This window comes from Heterodontus francisci, chromosome 6, assembly GCF_036365525.1.
Source record: "Heterodontus francisci isolate sHetFra1 chromosome 6, sHetFra1.hap1, whole genome shotgun sequence".
Lineage (NCBI taxonomy): Eukaryota > Metazoa > Chordata > Chondrichthyes > Heterodontiformes > Heterodontidae > Heterodontus > Heterodontus francisci.
This window is the reverse complement of record NC_090376.1, coordinates 39387814-39406103: the sequence shown is the minus strand read 5'-3', so window position 1 is coordinate 39406103 and position 18290 is coordinate 39387814. Positions and strand designations below refer to the sequence as shown.

Sequence of the window (18290 nt, the reverse complement as noted above, 5' to 3'; positions counted from 1 at the left end):
AATTTTTATTCTATTCAGATAATTATCAAATTCCCTTTTGAAAGCCACAGTTGATCTGCCTTCACCACACTCTCAGGCAGTTCATGCCAAATCCTAAACACTGGTGTAAAAAAAAAGTTTTCTTCATGTCGACTTTTGGTTCTTTTGCCATTCATCTTAAGTCAGTGTCTTCTGGTTATCGACTCTTCCACCAGAATAATCACAGAATAATACAGTGCAGAAGAGGCCCTTCGGCCCATCGGGTCTGCACCGATGCATTAAAGACACCTGATCTGTCTACGTAATCTCATTTGCTAGCACTTGGCCCATAGCCTCGAATGTTATGAAGTGCCAAGTGCTCATCCAGGTATTTTTTAACAGATGTGAGGCAACCCGCCTCTACCACCCTCCCAGGCAGTGCATTCCAGACTGTCACCACCCTCTGGGTAAGAAAGTTCTTCCTCAAATCCCCCTTAAACCACCTGCCCCTCACCTTAAACTTGTGTCCCCTAGTAACTGACCCTTCAACTAAGGGGAACAGCTGCTCCCTATCCACCCTGTCCATGGCCCTCCTAATCTTGTACACCTCGATCAGGTCACCCCTCAATCTTCTCTGCTCCAGCGAAAACAACCCAAGCCTATCCAACCTCTCTTCATAGCTTAAATGTTCCATCCCAGGCAGCATCCTGGTGAATCGCCTCTGCACCCCCTCCAGTGCAATCACATCCTTCCTATAATGTGGCGACCAGAATTGCACACCGTACTCCAGCTGTGGCCTTACCAAAGTTCGATACAACTCCGACATGACCTCCCTGCTTTTGTAATCTATGCCTCGATTGATAAAGGCAAGTGTCCCATATGCCTTTTTCACCACCCTATTAACCTGCCCTCTGCCTTCAGAGATTTATGGACAAACACGCCAAGGTCCCTTTGTTCCTTGGAACTTCCCAGTGTCAGGCCATTCATTGAATACTTCCATGTCACATTACTCCTTCCAAAGTGTATCACCTCACACTTTTCAGGGTTAACTTCCTGTCTGCCACTTTTCCGCCCATTTGACCATCCTGTCTATATATATATATATATATTTTTTTTTTTTTTTTTTTTATTCATTCATGGGATGTTGGTGTCGCTGGCCAGGCCAGCATTTATCGCCCATCCCTAATTGCCCTTGAGAAGGTGGTGGTGAGCTGCCTTCTTGAACCACTGCAGTCCATTTGGGGTAGGTACACCCATAGTGCTGTTAGGAAGGGAGTTCCAGGATTTTGACCCAGCAACAGTGAAGGAATGGCGATATAGTTCCAAGTCAGGATGGTGTGTGACTTGGAGGGGAACTTGCAGGTGGTGGTGTTCCCATGTATTTGCTGCCCTTGTCCTTCTAGTTGGTAGAGGTCACGGGTTTGGAAGGTGTTGTCTAAGGAGCCTTGATGCATTGCTGCAGTGCATCTTGTAGTTGGTACACACTGCTGCCACTGTGTGTCGGTGGTGGAGGGAGTGAATGCTTGTAGATGGGGTGCCAATCAAGCGGGTTGCTTTGTCCTGAATGGTGTCGAGCTTCTTGAGTGTTGTTGGAGCTGCACCCATCCAGGCAAATGGAGAGTATTCCATCACACTCCTAACTTGTACCTTGTAGAGGGTGGACAGGCTTTGGGGAGTCAGGAGGTGAGTTACTCGCCTCCGGATTCGTAGCCTCTGACCTGCTCTTCTAGCCTACTCCAGTTCAGTTTCTGGTCAATGGTAACGCCTAGGATGTTGATAGTGGGGGTTCAGCAATGGTAATGCTGTTGAATGTCAAGGGGAGATGGTCATTGCCTGGCACTTGTGTGGCGCGAATGTTACTTGCCACTTATCAGCCCAAGCCTGGATATTGTCCCGGTCTTGCTACATTTCTACATGGACTGCTTCAGTATCTGAGGAGTCACGAATGGTGCTGAACATTGTCCACTCATCGGCGAACATCCCTACTTCTGACCTTATGATTGAAGGAAGGTCATTGATGAAGCAACTGAAGATGGTTGGGCCTAGGACACTACCCTGAGGAACTCCTGCAGTGATGTCCTGGAGCTCAGATGATTGACCTCCAGCAACCACAACCATCTTCCTTTGCACTAGGTATGACTCCAGCCAGCGGAGGGATTTCCCCCTGATTCCCATTGACCTTAGTTTTGCTAGGGCTCCTTGATGCCATACTCGGTCAAATGCTGCCTTGATGTCGAGGGCAGTCACTCTCCCCTCACCTCTGGAGTTCAGCTCTTTTGTCCATGTTTGAACCAAGGCTTTAATGAGGTCAGAAGCTGAGTGGCCCTGGCGGAACCCAAACTGAGCGTCACTGAGCAGGTTATTGCTAAGCAAGTGCTACTTGATGGCACTGTTGATGACACCTTCCATCACTTTACTGATGATTGAGAGTAGACTGATGGGGCGGTAATTGGCCAGGTTGGATTTGTCCTGCTTTTTATGTACAGGACATACCTGGGCAATTTTCCACATTGCAGGGTAGATGCCAGTGTTGTAGCTGTACTGGAACAGCGGAGTGAATTGAATTGGCTGAAGTCTGGCATCTGTGATGCTGGGGACTTCAGGAGGGGGCCGAGATGGATCATCAACTTGGCACTTCTGGCTGAGGATTGTTGCAAATGCTTCAGCCTTATCTTTCGCACTGATGTGCTGGGCTCCCTCATCATTGAGGATGGGGATATTTGTGGAGCCACCTCCTCCAGTTAGTTGTTTAATTGTCCACCACCATTCACGGCTGGATGTGGCAGGACTGCAGAGCTGAGATCTGATCCGTTGGTTATGGGATCGCTTAGCTCTGTCTATTGCATGCTGCTAACGCAGTTTGGCACGCAGATAGTCCTGGGTTGTAGCTTCACCAGGTTGACACCTCATTTTGAGGTATGCCTGATGCTGCTCCTGGGCATGCCCTCCTGCACTCTTCATTGAAGCAGGTTTGGTCTCCTGGCTTGATGGTAATGGTAGAGTGGGGGATATGCCGGGCCATGAGGTTACAGATTGTGGTTGAGTACAATTCTGCTGCTGCTGATGGCCCACAGCACCCCATGGATGCCCAGTTTTGCATTGCTAGATCTGTTCGAAATCTATCCCATTTAGCACGGTGATAGTGCCACACAACACGATGGAGGGTATCCTCAATGTGAGGATGAGACTTAGTCTCCACATGGACTGCGGTGGTCACTCCTACCAATACAGTCATCGACAGAAGCATCTGCAGCAGGCAGATTGGTGAGGATGAGGTCAAGTATGTTTTTCCCTCGTGTTGGTTCCCCCACCACCTGCTGCAGACCCAGTCTAGCAGCTATGTCCTTTAGGGCTCGGTCAGTCGTGGTGCTACCGAGCCACTCTTGGTTTTGGACATTGAAGTCCCCCACCCAGAGTACATTCTGTGCCCTTGCCACCCTCAGTGCTTCCTGTAACCCAAGACATTCAACCTCACTGTTAACCACTCGGCCAATCTTTGTGTCATCCGCGAACTTACTGATCCTACCCCCACATAGTCGTTTATATGAATGACAAACAATAGGGGACCCAGCACAGATCCCTGTGGTACACCACTGGACACTAGCTTCCAGTCACTAAAACAGCCGTCTGTCATCACTCTGTCTCCTACAGCTAAGCCAATTTTGAATCCACCTTATCAAGTTACCCTGTATCCCATGTGCATTTGCTATCTTGATGAGTCTCCCATGTGGGACCTTGTCAAAGGCTGCTGAAATCCATGTAAACTACATCAACTGCACTCCCCTCATCTACGTACCTGGTCACATGCTCAAAAAATTCAATCAAATTTGTTAGGCATGACCTCCCTCTGACAAAGCCGTGCTGACTATTCCTAATCAAATTTTGCCTCTCCAAGTGGAGATAGTTTCTGTCCTTCAGGATTTTCTCCAATAGTTTCCCTACCACTGACGTGAGACTCACAGGTCTGTAGTTCCCTGGCTTACCTCTACAACCTTTCTTAAATAGTGGGACCACATTAGCTGTTCTCCAGTCCTCTGGCACCTCCCCTGTGGCCAGAGAGGAATTAAAAATTTGGGTCAGAGCCCCTGCAATCTTCACCCTCGCCTCCCACAGCATCCTGGGACACAAATCGTCAGGAACTGGAGATTTGGCTACTTTTAAGCCTGCCAAAACCTCCAATACCTTGTCACTGCCTATGACAATTTGCTCAAGAACCTCACAGTCTCTCTCACTGAGTTCCATATCTACTTCCTCATTCTCTTGGATGAAGACAGATGTGAAGTATTCGTTCAACACCCTACCAATGTCCTCTGGCTAAACCCACAGATTTCCCCCTTGGTCCCTAATGGGTCCTACTCTTTTTTCCTGGTTATCCGCTTCCCATTGATATACTTATAGAATATCTTGGGATTTTCCCCACTTTTACCAGCCAGAGCTTCTTTATGTCTCATGCTCCTCCCTATTACCCTAGAGGGAACATGTTGGGCCACAAATGGGAATAATTTCTCACTATCTACTTTGTCCAGATCCCTCATGATTTTGAATACGTCTATCAAATCTCCTCTCAACCTTCTCTAAAGGAAACAAGCCCAGCTTCTCCAATCTGTTCATACAAGTGAAGTCCCTGATCCCTAGAACCATTTGCAAATCTTTTCTGCACCCTCTCCAATGCCTTCACATCTTTCCTAAAGTTTAGTGCACAGAGATCGACATGATACTGCAGTTGAGGCCAAGGGTTCACCATAACTTCCTTGCTTTTGCACTCTATGCCTATATTTATAAAGCCAATATTCTGTATGCCTTATTAACTGCTTTCCCAATTTGCCTTGCCATCTTCAGTGATTTGTGCACATATTCCCCCAGTTCCTTCTGTTCTTGCACACCTTTTAGAACTGTATCATTTATTTTATATTGTTTCTCTCGTTCTTCCTACTATAATGTATCAATTCATACTTCTCTGCATTAAATTTCATCTGTCATGTGTCCGCCCATTCCACCAGCTTGTCAATGTCCTCTTGAAGACTATCAGTGTTCTCTTCGCAGTTCACAATGCTTCCAAGTTTTGTGTCATTTGCAAATTTTGAATTTGTGCCCTGCACATCCAAGCCTAGGTCATTAATATACAGCAAAAGCTTTGTTATCTGGCGTGTGCCAACCTAAGAGGTGCCAGATAAGCAATAATTCTGGTTAATCAAGAATTGGTACTTACCAAGGCGGGTGGGATTTGACCTCCCGTTTCGAAGTAATTGCCGGGAGAGCGAAGGATACCCAAGGCCTAGCATTGGAAAAGCCGATTCCTAATTTTTCTTTAATCCTTTGGGGTTGGTGCCAAGATAGTACATGGGAGAGTCTGCCCTTTCAAACAAGCGCTCCCTGGTGGAGATTGTATGTGGAACTCGGGAGCAAAATGCATCTGACTGCAGGGTCCAAGAATCCCATTGTAGCAAATAGGGAACCAGTAATGGAGGCAAGGTAGCATTTCTAATCGCAGATGGCAATCTGAATTCTTGCGGAGATTTCAGATAATGGAGCTTGCCGGTTGGCTAAGTGCCAGACAACAAAGCTTTTACTGTCGATCAAGAAAAGCAGTGGTCCTCATACCAACCCCTGGAAAGCCCCACTCATAACTTTCTCCAGTCTGAAAAACAACTGTTCACCACTACACTGTTTCCTGTCACTCGGCCAACTTCACATCCGTGCTGCGGCTGTCCCTTTTATTCCATGTGTTTTAATTTTGCTGCCAAGCCTGTTATGTGACACTTTTTTAAATGCCATTTTTGAAGTCCAGATACACCACATCAACCGTGTTACCCTCATCAACCATCTGTTTCCTCAACAAAAAATTCAAGCAAGTTAACTAATCATGATTTGCCTTTAACAAACCCTGCTGGCTTTATTTAATTATTCCCCATTTGTCTAAGTGACTGTTAATTTTGTCCTGGATTGTTGTTTCTAAAAGCTTTCCCACAACTGAGGTTAAACTGACTGGCTTGGAGTTGCTGGGCTTATCCTTACGCCCTTTTTTTGAACATTTGCAATTCCAGTTGTCTGGCACCACCCCTGTATCTAAGGAGGTTTGGAAGGTTATAGCCATTGCCTCTGCAATTTCCAGCCTGTCCTCAGTATCCTTGGATGCATCTGATATGGTCCGGTGACTTATCACCTTTAAGTACATCCAGCCTTTCTAATACCTCCTCTTCATAATTTTTTAGCCCCTCCAGTGTCTCGGCTGCCTCTCCTTTCACTATGACTTGGGCAGCATCTTCTTCCTTGGCAAAGACAAATGCAAAATACTCATTTCACACCTAAAGCATGCCCTCTCCCTCCCTGCTTAAATCCCCTTTTTGGTACCTAATAGGCCCCAGTCCTCCTTTTATGCCCTTTTACTATTTATATGCCTATGGAAGACTTTTGGATTCCCTTTTATGTTAGCTGCCAGTCTCTTCTCATACTTTCTCTTTGCTTCTCTCATTTGTTTTTTCACTTCCTCTTTGAAATTTTGGTATTCAGCCTAGTTTTCACTTGTATTATCAACCTGACATCTGTCATATGCCGTCTTCTCCTGATTGATCTTGTTCTTTTTGTTTTCATCCACAGAGCTCTGGCTTTGTTTGTCCTACCTTTTCCTCCTCATGGGAATGTACCTCAACTGTATCCGAACCATCTCCTTAAAGGCGGCTCATTGTTCTATTACGCTTTTGTCCGCCAGTCTTTTGTTTCCAATTTACCAGGGCAAGATCTGTTCTTACCCCACTGAAATTAGCTCTCCTCCAATTAATTATTTTTTTACTCTGGATTGCTACTTGTCCTTTTTCATAGCTAACCTAAACCTTATAATACTATGATCACTATCCCTGAAATGTTCCCCAACTGACACTTGTTCTGCTTTACCCAAATCTTTCCCAGAACCAGATGCAGCAAACATATTTTGCTTTCTTCCTTGTTGGACCAGAAACATACTGATCTAGAAAATTCTCTTGAAGACGCTTTAGAAACTGTTCCCCGTCTCTGCCGTTTACACTATTACTATCCTAGTCTATGTTTGGATTAAGTCCCCCATTGTAACTACTTTGTAGTTTTGCACTTTTCTGTTACTTCCTTGCAAATTTGTTCCACTATTTATTTCGCACTAGTTGGTGGCTTATAGAATACACCCAGTAGTGTGATGGTACCTCTATTGTTTCTTAGTTGTAACCAAAGTCTGTGTTGTGGACGTCAAAAATTCCTTTAAGTTAACAGTGAGGAAGTGGAAGTGTGAGGACCTTTTTAAATAATGCATGGTTATTAATAAAACTGGATGATTTTTGTTTCAGAGGAACCACTACCAAAAAGACAGCTGTTGCCTGAATTTGACAGAACAATATGCAGTGAGCACAAAGTGACATTCAAACCTTTAATATGTAATCCTGAAGGTAGGCTGCTAATTCTGTATGATTGAGTTCTAAAACTATATGATGACATTTTCACATTTGTGTTTGAGTTCACTTTATTTTAGAGCTATCGTTTATTACCTTTATACGTTCCCTTCCGCTTCGAGTATGCATTATTTCTAGCTCAGAGGATTTAAATTTGAAAGTGAGGAACTGGACAATGTTGGTCTCATTTCATTGCTTATTTTTCTATGTGTGGGCAAACTTACTGGTTTCTCTTCATGGCAACCTGAACTATATTGGAAAATTACAGCTATTGTCTGTGTTCGAGCCTTCTAAGCTGTTCGTATCCAACACATGCTTCTTCTCCAGGCTTGACACACATGCACTGACTGCCAACCAAACAGCTTGGCAGTTTTTGCCCATCCAGATGTTCTGTGCCTGCTATGGGCTTGTCCAATCAAAGGAGAGTTGTCAATTTTATGCCCCTATTGACATGGCTTCTGTCGTAAGCCTAACCTGAGCAAGGTGACAAACAGTAACACTGTTGCCAGCCCAGCCCTCATTGTCCCCTTGATAATAAAACATTTACTTAGCTTAACTATAAATTCCTTTCTTTAAAAATATTTTTAACAAAACAGTCACTTTCATAACAGTGAGCTGTGTAGTTTTATTTGGACAACAGTGGATTTTTTTAACCATTGAGGGATGAAAAATGTAACTTTTTTTTTCTCCAGGAGTACTTCATGACCGAAGGAAGTTCATGTACAGGGTACCACTTAAGCCTGTCATCTGTGGACTATCTAAAGACAAAAGGTAATTTCAATTGTATGTTTCAGAAATGAAATTTAACCTCTGATTTAAAAAGTAGAATTTTGATTTGAATATTTTTGGTACTTGATTGGAAAAGCCAAACTTATAAATTATGATAGTTAATACTAGATCCACAAACACATTTGTATTTTAAATTAATTTCCATGCTCCAGACTGATTTTTGTATTGGTATTTAAAATGTAATTTCAAGGCCCCCTCTTATTTTTTCAGAATTTTCAGACTCTCAACTTTTATTTTCCCAAGTATTTATTGACTTATCTTTTAAAAGCTATTATGGATTCTACTTCTGCTTCTGGCATTCTGTGTCCCAACAACTCTAGATATAAAAAATTCACCTAACCTCTTCCTTTTGTTTTTTTTTGTGACAATCCTAAATTTATTCCCTTCAGTTGCCAATTTAGCGAACAGTGGAAGTAGTACTTCCCTACTGACATTGCTCAGATCACTCATAATTTTCAGCACCTCATTGGATTTTCTCTTATCCTCCTTTGCTCTGACACAAAGGTTTCTCTGGTCTTTACTCATAATTTGTCAGTTCCAGTATTGTCTTAATCTCTCCTGTCCATAATCTAAAGCCTTTCTGAAATAGGGTGCCAAAAATCGGACGGAATACAGTAACTGTGGCATAAAGATTTGTACAGGTTTAGCATTACCTTTTTAAATTCATTCTTGAGATTTGCATGTTGCTGGCAAGGCTGACATTTATTGCCCTGTTATCCTGAGAAGTTAGTAGTGGGCCTTCTTAAACCATTGTTAGATGTTTAATGCAGCTTGCTAAGCCACTTCAGAGGACAGTTAAGCGTCATCCATTTTGGTGTGGATTGGAGTCACTTGCCAAATCAGATGAGAACAGCAGCTTTCCTTCCCTAAAGGACATTAGTGAACCATATGTGTTTCTACATCAATCAACTAGCTTCACAGTCATTGATGCCAGCTTTTTAATTGCAAGTTTTTTTTTTGATCTGAATTCAAATTCTCAAACTACCATGGTAGGTTTTGAATGTGCATTCTCTGAATTATTAGTTCAGGTCTCTAGGTTAAAAATGTAGTAACATAAGCACTACCAACTGAAACCATTACTTGTACTCGCTTCGATTTTCGGTATTGAAAAAAAGTTTGCATTCTTTGCTTTATTTTGTATCTGTGTTCTCACTCTAGCTTCTGTTTCCCAGTCCAACTTTCATCTTTCCCCCCCCCCTTTTACCCTCTCCATTTGAGAGAGTGGCTGAAGACCTCCTGCCAGGCCTCTGCCAAATCCAATTTTCATACATCATCTGGGAGGTGTGCAGGAGTTTTGTTAGATGATTGTCCCTTTGACTTTTCTTCTCAATCCAGTTGTAAAGTACCTTAGTTTCCTCTTAGCTCTTCCACACTGGTATAATTGAGGTCAAGAATTCACAGTTGCTAGCCATGTCTATTAATTTGGACTTTTTTTGTCTCCAGTTTTTAATGTGGCTCTCACTTGTTCATGGCACAGTAGCACCATAGGAGGCAAAATAATTTCCTAGTGATGGATCTGGAATCTTTAACTGTATGTTAAAATCTGCTGCATTTAGAATGTATGCCTAGAACTTTTTGAATGCCAAAGATGATTCTGAATTTCTCATATTTAGTATGAATGTCCTTTTTGAGAACTTGTCACCAGTTACTTCCAGTCCTCAAAGAAGTGCCTGCAATGGACAGTGCCATGCAGTTTTGTTGGTGGTACCTATTCGTGAAGTTTACTAATTTCATTAGTATGTGTAGTCACATTCCCTATAGAGCCGCCTTTGTCAGCAATTATGTTTTCGTATTAATGTTTTTTCCTTCAGAATTTGGGCTTTCCAGTTGGGGAACTAGGGATGGCTCAGCCTGCAGTCTTTTCCGCAGAACTCCTTGTTACTACTCCTTAGTTGATCCTCTAGTAGACATATTTGAACAAAGGATGCAGGAAGTAATCTCTAGTTCATCATTCAACATCCCAAACCAACAAAAACAAAATTTTGCCTCCTTTGGCATTCATCAGTGAAAATCCTAGTTGAGCCTGAAATTTAAACTTGCGATCCAGTTTGGGTGCTCAGAGGTACAATGTTAGTGCACCCTTTCTAGAAAATTAGATTTTTTAAAAGTATATAATAGAGGTAGTCATCTTATCAGAAACAAAATTCTGTTCAGAAGAAAACCTTGCATTCTAATTGTTCTATTTCTAACAAAAAAACATATATTTCAACAGCGCTTCAAACAGCATTCATCAGCAATCGGTTTCTTCTAATGTCACATTCCCTGTCCAAGAAAACTCAATTCAACAAAGTTTATGCCTTCAACATGAAGTCAAGCCACTGAAAGGACAAGCTGCAGTATTCAAACCTCCATTCCAAAGACACTCAGGTGGTTACATGCAACAGAACAGCAGCAGACAGAGTACATCAAAGCCAGCAAAAACTTTTGTCCCACCATTCAAAACTCTTCCAATTTCTACTGGAATGGAAACACAAGAGAATGTGAAGATTGTTAATTCTCCAATGCAAGCTGAAATTGGGATTTCTACAAAGGCCAGTATCTGCTGTAGACATAAGCAAGATGATGTCACGGTTAAAGATGATAGTGTGATAGTCAGATGTGCTGAAGGCAAACTACGGTCAATATCTGATAGTTCAGAAGAACTTAAAGCTGATGCTGAAGGTAGTACTATTGTACCTATAAGTATTTTATTTATCCTGCTTTTTGTTTTAATTATTTAACCTAGATTAATGTTTTTCTGTAACTTGTTTTTCATTAAATTGAGAAACCCAAAATGGTCACGATCTGCAGCACAGGCCTCATAGAGAAGGGGCAAGGTAAATGGGGAAGTATTGATTTCATAATACCAAATGTGGATTTTTTAAAAAATCTGAAGATTGTAGGAGGGAAGCAAGAAGTTTCCCAGTCTTGGTCCTGTGAAAAAGTAAAGACCACATCAAGTAATTCTTGATTTCACCACAGTTTGAATGTAAGTAAGAAAAGTATGTGTAGGTTAGCCATATTTTTAATGTTGAATGTTACATGATTTAAATATGGGAGCCTGTCATCTATTGTTGGTGCAGTTATTCCCCAGTAAACATGAAGAATTATAAACAGAGATAATTAATGTCGCAGAGTTTGATCAACTTTCTGCATCAAGATGAAGCACTGTGATACTTCTTTCACTTTCCCAGCTTCATCCCCAGAAACAAAGCCCAGAACTGCGTCTGCTCTTGTTGGGCTTTCTATGTATTGGCTAAAAAAGAATACTGTGTCCTCTATACCCTTTACACTGTTTGTAACCTAGTTAATATTAGGGTAGTTGAAATCCCCTAATATTACTGCCCAATTGTTTCTGCACTTTTCAACAATTTGCCTACATGTTTGCTCTTCTATTTCCTCTGACTATTTGGTGGTCTATAGCATACCCCCAGCAGTGTCATTGCCTTTTTTTTCCTCAGTTCAATCCACATGGCCTTATTTGATTTTCCTTCTAGCATATTATCCCTCCTTAAAGCTGTGATTGTTTCTTTATTCAACATTGCAATGCCCCTTCCTTTTTATCTCCCTCTATTCTGTCTGAAAACCCTGAAACCAGGAATGTTCAGCTGACATTCCTGCCCTCCTTTAAGCCACATTTCAGTATTAATTATTACATCTTACATCCAGGTGTCTGTCTGTGCCCTCAGCTCATCTGCCTTATTCAGTGAATTGAAGTTCAATTGCATTGAAGTATAAACCATTAATCGCTGAACAACTCATTTGTTCTCTATTTCCTGGCCTTTGTTTCCCCTGCCTTCCATACTCACTCACTAATTTTATGCCTTCCATTTCCAGCTTTGCTGCTTTCCCTTCTGAACCTACGCTCCAGGTTCACATCCCTCTGCCATTAGTTTAAACCCTCCCCAACAGCACTAGCAAACCTCCCTGCCACGATATTGGTTCCAGCACGTACATGTTCCACCTCCCACAGAACTAGTGTCAATGCCCCAGGAAACTAAACCCCCTCCCTCTTGCACCATTTCTCACATTCATAGAATGGTTACAGTGCAGAAGGTGACCATTCGGCCTGTCGTGTCTGTGCTAGCTCTCCAAGAGCAACTCAGCTAATCCCACTCTCCAGCTTTTTTCCCGTGGCCCTGCGAGTTTTTCCTGTTCAGGTGCTTATCCAGTTCCCTTTTGAAAGCCAGGATTGAACCTGTCTCCATAACACACTCTGCCACTGCATTCCAGGTCCTAACCACTTACTGTGTAAAACTGTCTTTCCTCATGTCACCATTTGATTTTGAATACCTCTATCAAATTTCCTCTCACCTTTCTCTAAGGAGAGCAATCCAATCTATCCATGTAACTGAAGCTCCTCATTCTTGGAAGTATTCGCGTAAATCTTTACTGCACCCTCTCTAAAGCCTTCACGTCCTAGAGTGTGGTGCCCAGTATTGGACGCAAGACTCCAATTGAGGGCAAGCCAATATTTAATTAAGGTTTTTTTTTGCTTATGTATTCTATGCATCTATTTATAAAGTCCAGGATCCCTTATGCCTTTTTAACCATTTTCTCAGCCTGCCCTGCCACCTTCAATGATTTGTACACCCCATATCATCTGCATCTTCAGTATTCTCTTATTTTTGTACTCACTAGTGCATGGCACTGGGAGTAATCCGGAGATTACTACATTTGAGGTCCTGCTTTTTAATTACTTACCTAGCTCCCTAACATCTGTATTTAGGACCTCATCCTTGTTTCTACATATGTCATTAGTACCTGTATGAACCATGACCCTTCTCTCCACCCCCCCCCCCCCCCCCTGCAGAATATTTTGCATAAGTTCAGTGACGTCCTTGACCCTGACACCAGGGAGGCAGCATACCAACCTGGGGTCACATCTGCAGTCTCAGTCTCAGAAACACCTGTCTGTTCCCTTAACTATTGAATCCCTGACCACTACTGCTTTCCTGATCTTCCTCCTATTCCTCTGTACAACTGTACTGTGACCTGGCTCTGGCTGTAGTCCCCAGAGGAAATGTCGTACTCATCAGTATTCAGAACTGAATACCAGTTAGAAAATGAGATGCTGTCAGGGGACTCTGGCACTACCTGCCTGGTCGTCCTTTCTTTATAGCAATTACCCATTCCCTCTCTGCCTGCACACTTTTAAGCTGTGGGATGACCGCCTCCTGGAATGTGCTATTCATGTAGCTCTCAGCCTCGCTGATGCACTGATGTGAAGCCAGCTTCTGCTCAAGCTCTGAAACCCAGACAGAGTTAAGTGATCCCACAACCAATGGACCACAGCAAAGCTTTGGAGTCCTGCCGCGTCCAATTGTAAATGGGGGTAGGCAATTAAACAACTAACAGGAGGAGGAGGCTGTACAAACATTCCCATCATCAATGATGGGGTAGCCCAGTAAGTCAGTGCAAAAGACAAAGCTGAAGTGTTTGCACCAATCTTCAGCCATAATTGTTGAGTGAATGATCCATCTTGACCTGAGGTCTCCAGCATCACACATGCCCGTCTTTGGCCAATTCAGTCCACTCCACGTGATATCACATAATGGCTGAGAGCACTGGGTACCGCAAACACAATGAGCCCTGGGAACATCCCAGCTGTATTGTTGAAGATTTTTGTTCAGAACTAGTCATGAACCTAGCCAAGCTTCCCCAGTCCTGCTACAACATTGGCATGTACCCAACAATGTGGGAAAAATACCCAGGTATGTCCTGTCCATAAAAAGCAGGACAAATCCAATCCAGCTAATTACCGCTCCATCAATCAACTGTCAATCATCAGCAGAGTGATAGAAGGTGTCAACGACAGTGCTATCAAGTGGCACTTACTCATCAATAACCTGCTCACCGATGCTGAGTTTGGGTTCTGCCAGGGCTGCTCTACACCAGACCTTATTACAGCCGTGGTCCAAAGATGGGCAAAATAGCTGGATTCCAGAGGTGAGCGAAGAGTGGCTGCCCTTCACGTGAAAGCATTTGACTGAATGTGACACAAGGAGTCCCAATAAAATTGAAGTCAATGGGAATCGGGGAAAAATTTTCCACTGGTTGGAGTCGTACCTAGCACAAAGGCAGATGGTTGTGGTTGTTGGAGACCAATCATCTCAATCCCAGGACGTCGCTGCAGGAATTCCTCAGGGCTGCGTCCAAGGCCCAACCATCTTCAGCTGCTTCATTAATGACCTTCCCTCCATCATACTGTCCGATGTTCACTGATTGTAGAATGTTCAGTTCAATTTCTCTCAATAAAGCATTCTGTGCATGGATGCAGCAAGACCTGGACAACATTTCAGGCTTGGGCTGTTAAGTGGCAAATAACATTCGTGCCACACAAGTACCAGGCAGTTACCATCTCCAACAAGAAAGAATCTAGTCATCTCCCCATGATATTCAATGGTATTACCATTGCGGAATCCACCGCCATCAACATCCTGAGGGTTTCCATTGAACAAAAGCTTAACTGGATCAGCCATATAATTACTGTGGCTACAAGAGCAGTTCTGAAGCTGAAAATTCTACAACTCAACCTCCTGACTCCCCAAAGCATTTCGCCCATCTACCAGGTGATAAAATGCTCCCCACTTTCCTGGATGAATACAGCTCCAACATCACTCAAGAAGCTCGACACCATCCAGGACAAAGCAGCCTGCTTGATTGGCACCCATCCATCACCTTAAACATTCACTCCCTCCATCACTGGTGCAGCGTGGCAACAGAATGCACTGCAGCAACTTGCCAAGACGCCTTCGACAACACCTTCCAAACCTGTGACCTCTATCACCTGGAAGGACGCAGGCAGTAAGCATGGGAACACCACCACCGGCAAGTTGCCTTCCAAGCCACACACCGTCCTGACTTGGAAATATATCGCCATCCCTTCGCTGTCACTTGGTCAAAATTCTGGAACTCCCTGCCTGACAGCACTATGGGTGTAGCTGTGCCGAATGGTCTGCAGCTGTTCAAGAAGGTGGCTCACCATCACCTTTTAAGGGCAATTAGGAATAGGCATTAGGCCTTTCCAGTGACGCTCACATCCCATAAACGCATTAAAAAAAACACCGCAGTGCTTGAGCTCCTCCAGTTGACGACACTTCCTGAACAAGTTGTCCAGGATATGAGAAGGGACATGGCAGAGATTGTGTATTCAATAGGATTTATGGAACTACTAACTAATTTTTTAGTGTAACCCACGGCCCTAATTTGGAGAGAAAACAAAGACCACGGTAGTTCTCACCAACTAATCACTTACCCGCTGTCACTCCTTTTTTTTGTAATTTTAGATTCTCTGATTATATAATGATACCTCCACTCAAGTCCATGTTGTTCCCTGGGCCTTTTCTCCTGCTCTATTGGTGCTCCTATCACCTCTACACTTGCCGCCTCCGCTTAGTCTGCACTTTCAGGTGAAGGCATGCATTTAAAATTGCACTAGAAAGGAGCCAGCGCGCGCACAGTGGGCCAAATGATCATCTTCTGTGTTCTTAAGTGCTGTGTTTCTGTTGGTAAGCATGTCTGCAGTGGTAGTGCTAAGCCAGCTTGGCACCGATCAAAAAATAGGTCCGTCGTGGGATAGTGAGTTTGATTTGAAATCTGTGAATAGATCTTTGAGAATGTGGCAGGGTCAGTAATTGGTTGTAGTCTTTGACGGATGGCTCACTGGCTGAGGGTCTATAATTCAGGATTATGCTGGTCTTCATATTTTGTGTGGAAGTCATTTTCAGCGATTTTAAATCGGGTTACTTACAAGTGAAGGACTGGAAATCCTTATTAAAAATGCTTATTTTTGGTGACAAACCATTTTCAGCTGTATTGATTAAACTGCACCAAGTTACCACTCAAATACATCAAGAAATATTTTTTAATAGAAAAAAGAAAAAAAAATTTCATTCTATTACTTTGCTTGATTGCGTTGGTTCATGGAATATTTCATGTTTGTGATTATGCAAATGAGTTTTGAGAAACTTGAAGCATAATCTAACCAATGCTATTTCAAGTGCATTTTGGGTACAATTTCCTGATTGCATCCAAAGCAGAATCTCAATCCGAGTTGGCTTAAAAATCGGTCTTTGGTCAGCAGGTAGAGCTGTTTTTAAGTTATTGTGCTGACCAGCAAAAGACCTGAGTTGGTTCTGACCGTGTATGTTGTCATGCTCGGAAGGAGCCATGATGAAATAAACAATGAACTGGAGGAATTATGAAATAAAAGTCAATTGTTGAACTGGACCGTAAGAAAATAGGCTAATTTGTACCACGGTCAAATAGAGCAGAGGCCAGGTGACCCCTCCTGGACTGTCAATAAACGCATCCGTCTGTTGAGGATGAACCTCGTTTACCTTGTCCGAATTAGCTATGGGGAGATCCCATTGAAATCGAAAGCAGCCCATTACATATTGATGACTTCAATGTACAGGAATGAACTAACAAATGCTCTGCAGACAGACTGATTCTGCAGCCCAAACCAAGATTGTGAAGTAGCATTATTGTAACAGAAGGGTCCAGATCCAGACACCAATAGATAGCAATGATTTTCATATCCTGGACACTTGTGTGGTCAGATCAGGGGGGAGGGCCCTTTGTCATCTGACAGAGACTCAAATGTGATGGATTTTTACCTTAAAAGGTAGCTCTCTATATAGAGAGAGAGAGAGAGTGGAGATCAACCAAAGACCACAGAAAGACAGTTCCAGCCTAAGGCTGAGATACGGCCCAGCTAAGCTGAAGGACTCTGCTGAATAACAACTTGAACAACCACTGCAGCAGAGAAATTGCAAGGTGACTTTGAGACTGTCCATCTGTGAAACTACACCAGATTCACACCACCAGCTTCGGGTTGAGTTTTAACCACAGGAGACTACTTCAGCCCTCCCAGACAAGGAACATTCAGGCCTGCAACACAGTTATAAAATTTTCTCCTGAAAGAAACACGGAAGCTTCGTTAAGCTACGGACTGTTGTACAGTAATTTGGACTTGAATTGCAACCTACCCTTTCCTGTCTGTCTATCTATTCTTGCGTATTCATGTGTGTGAGAATGCATGTGAGGGTGATGTAGCAACTATTTCGGGAATTGTTTAAAAATAGTTTTTTTTAAAAAAATCTATGAGAAAACCTATCGTTTATTTGTTTATTTGACCCTAAAAACACTCTGGGTCCTACACACCATTTTTAACAGAACACTATCTGCGGTCACTTGGGAGGTGAAAAGTAGAAGCTACCCACACCACTTACCACCTATTTGTAATGTTCTATGGCGCAATGTTTTGAAGTTGATGTTTAGAGAGAAAGCGAGTGATGTCTTATATGTAGCAAGGGTAGTAGAGAAATGCATCATGACTGTTCATTCACCTTTTTTTTTCAATAAGTAAATAAAACCATTTGTTATTTCAGAGCCTGAGTCTTGGTCTGCAAGAATATCTTTTCTCAAAATGGGGAGAATCATGTGCTCAGTGTACAGGGAAAGTGTTCTCCATTGAAATGCCTGGGTCTTGCTATTGTTCGCCTGGATATAGGGATGAAAAAGATGGATGATGGAAAGTAGCGGATGCAAGTTCTTGCAGAGGTGGATAGCGACACTGAACCCAAGAAAATCTTTACTATTTTAAAAATCCCAAAACATGACATTGAACCATCAAGCACTATTCCTTTACTTGACTATCTGTATTCATACAGTCTACTGACTATCTCAACGTTTGGCTTCAGATTGACTATTAGCCGGCTGCAGTTCTGTCAAAATATAGCCCAAGTTCCTTTAAAAATGTCGCAGACCAAAGACCATTAAAACATTAATAGGATTCAGAACTACATGTTTTCACTTTAATACTACTGTCAAATAAATATAACATTAAAAGATACATAGGGTACTAGTCTTTGCATTGATCTGTGAGCAGAGCATCCTTTCTTAGCCAAATACTGCAGGAAGAATCCAATTAACAGTAGTTTTATGGAACCAAATAGACCAATTAGGTATAGAAGTACAATATACAAATATATATCTGATGCAATTATCAATCACGCCCATCTCAATCTGTCAGAGCCTATGCTATGTTTTCTCTAGTGAATCTTTGTTTTAACTGTATCGAGACCAGGAGATGTCCTGGGTTTTTGCGCAATTGCAAATCAAAAATTGGTGCAACTGTTTTGG

The 18290-nt window shown here is 42.7% G+C and overlaps 1 protein-coding gene across 6 annotated transcripts in view; it reads left to right on the top strand.

Moving 5' to 3' along the window:
• brca2 (BRCA2 DNA repair associated) overlaps nucleotides 1–18290 on the top strand; it is a 177147-nt gene that overhangs the window by 73833 nt on the left and 85024 nt on the right. For all 6 annotated transcript variants that reach the window (XM_068033510.1, XM_068033512.1, XM_068033506.1 and 3 more), the window contains exons 12-14: nucleotides 7272–7370; nucleotides 8066–8144; nucleotides 10375–10823. In XM_068033510.1, coding sequence (XP_067889611.1) covers nucleotides 7272–7370; nucleotides 8066–8144; nucleotides 10375–10823 — 627 coding nt within the window. The remainder of the gene's footprint in view (nucleotides 1–7271; nucleotides 7371–8065; nucleotides 8145–10374; nucleotides 10824–18290) is intronic.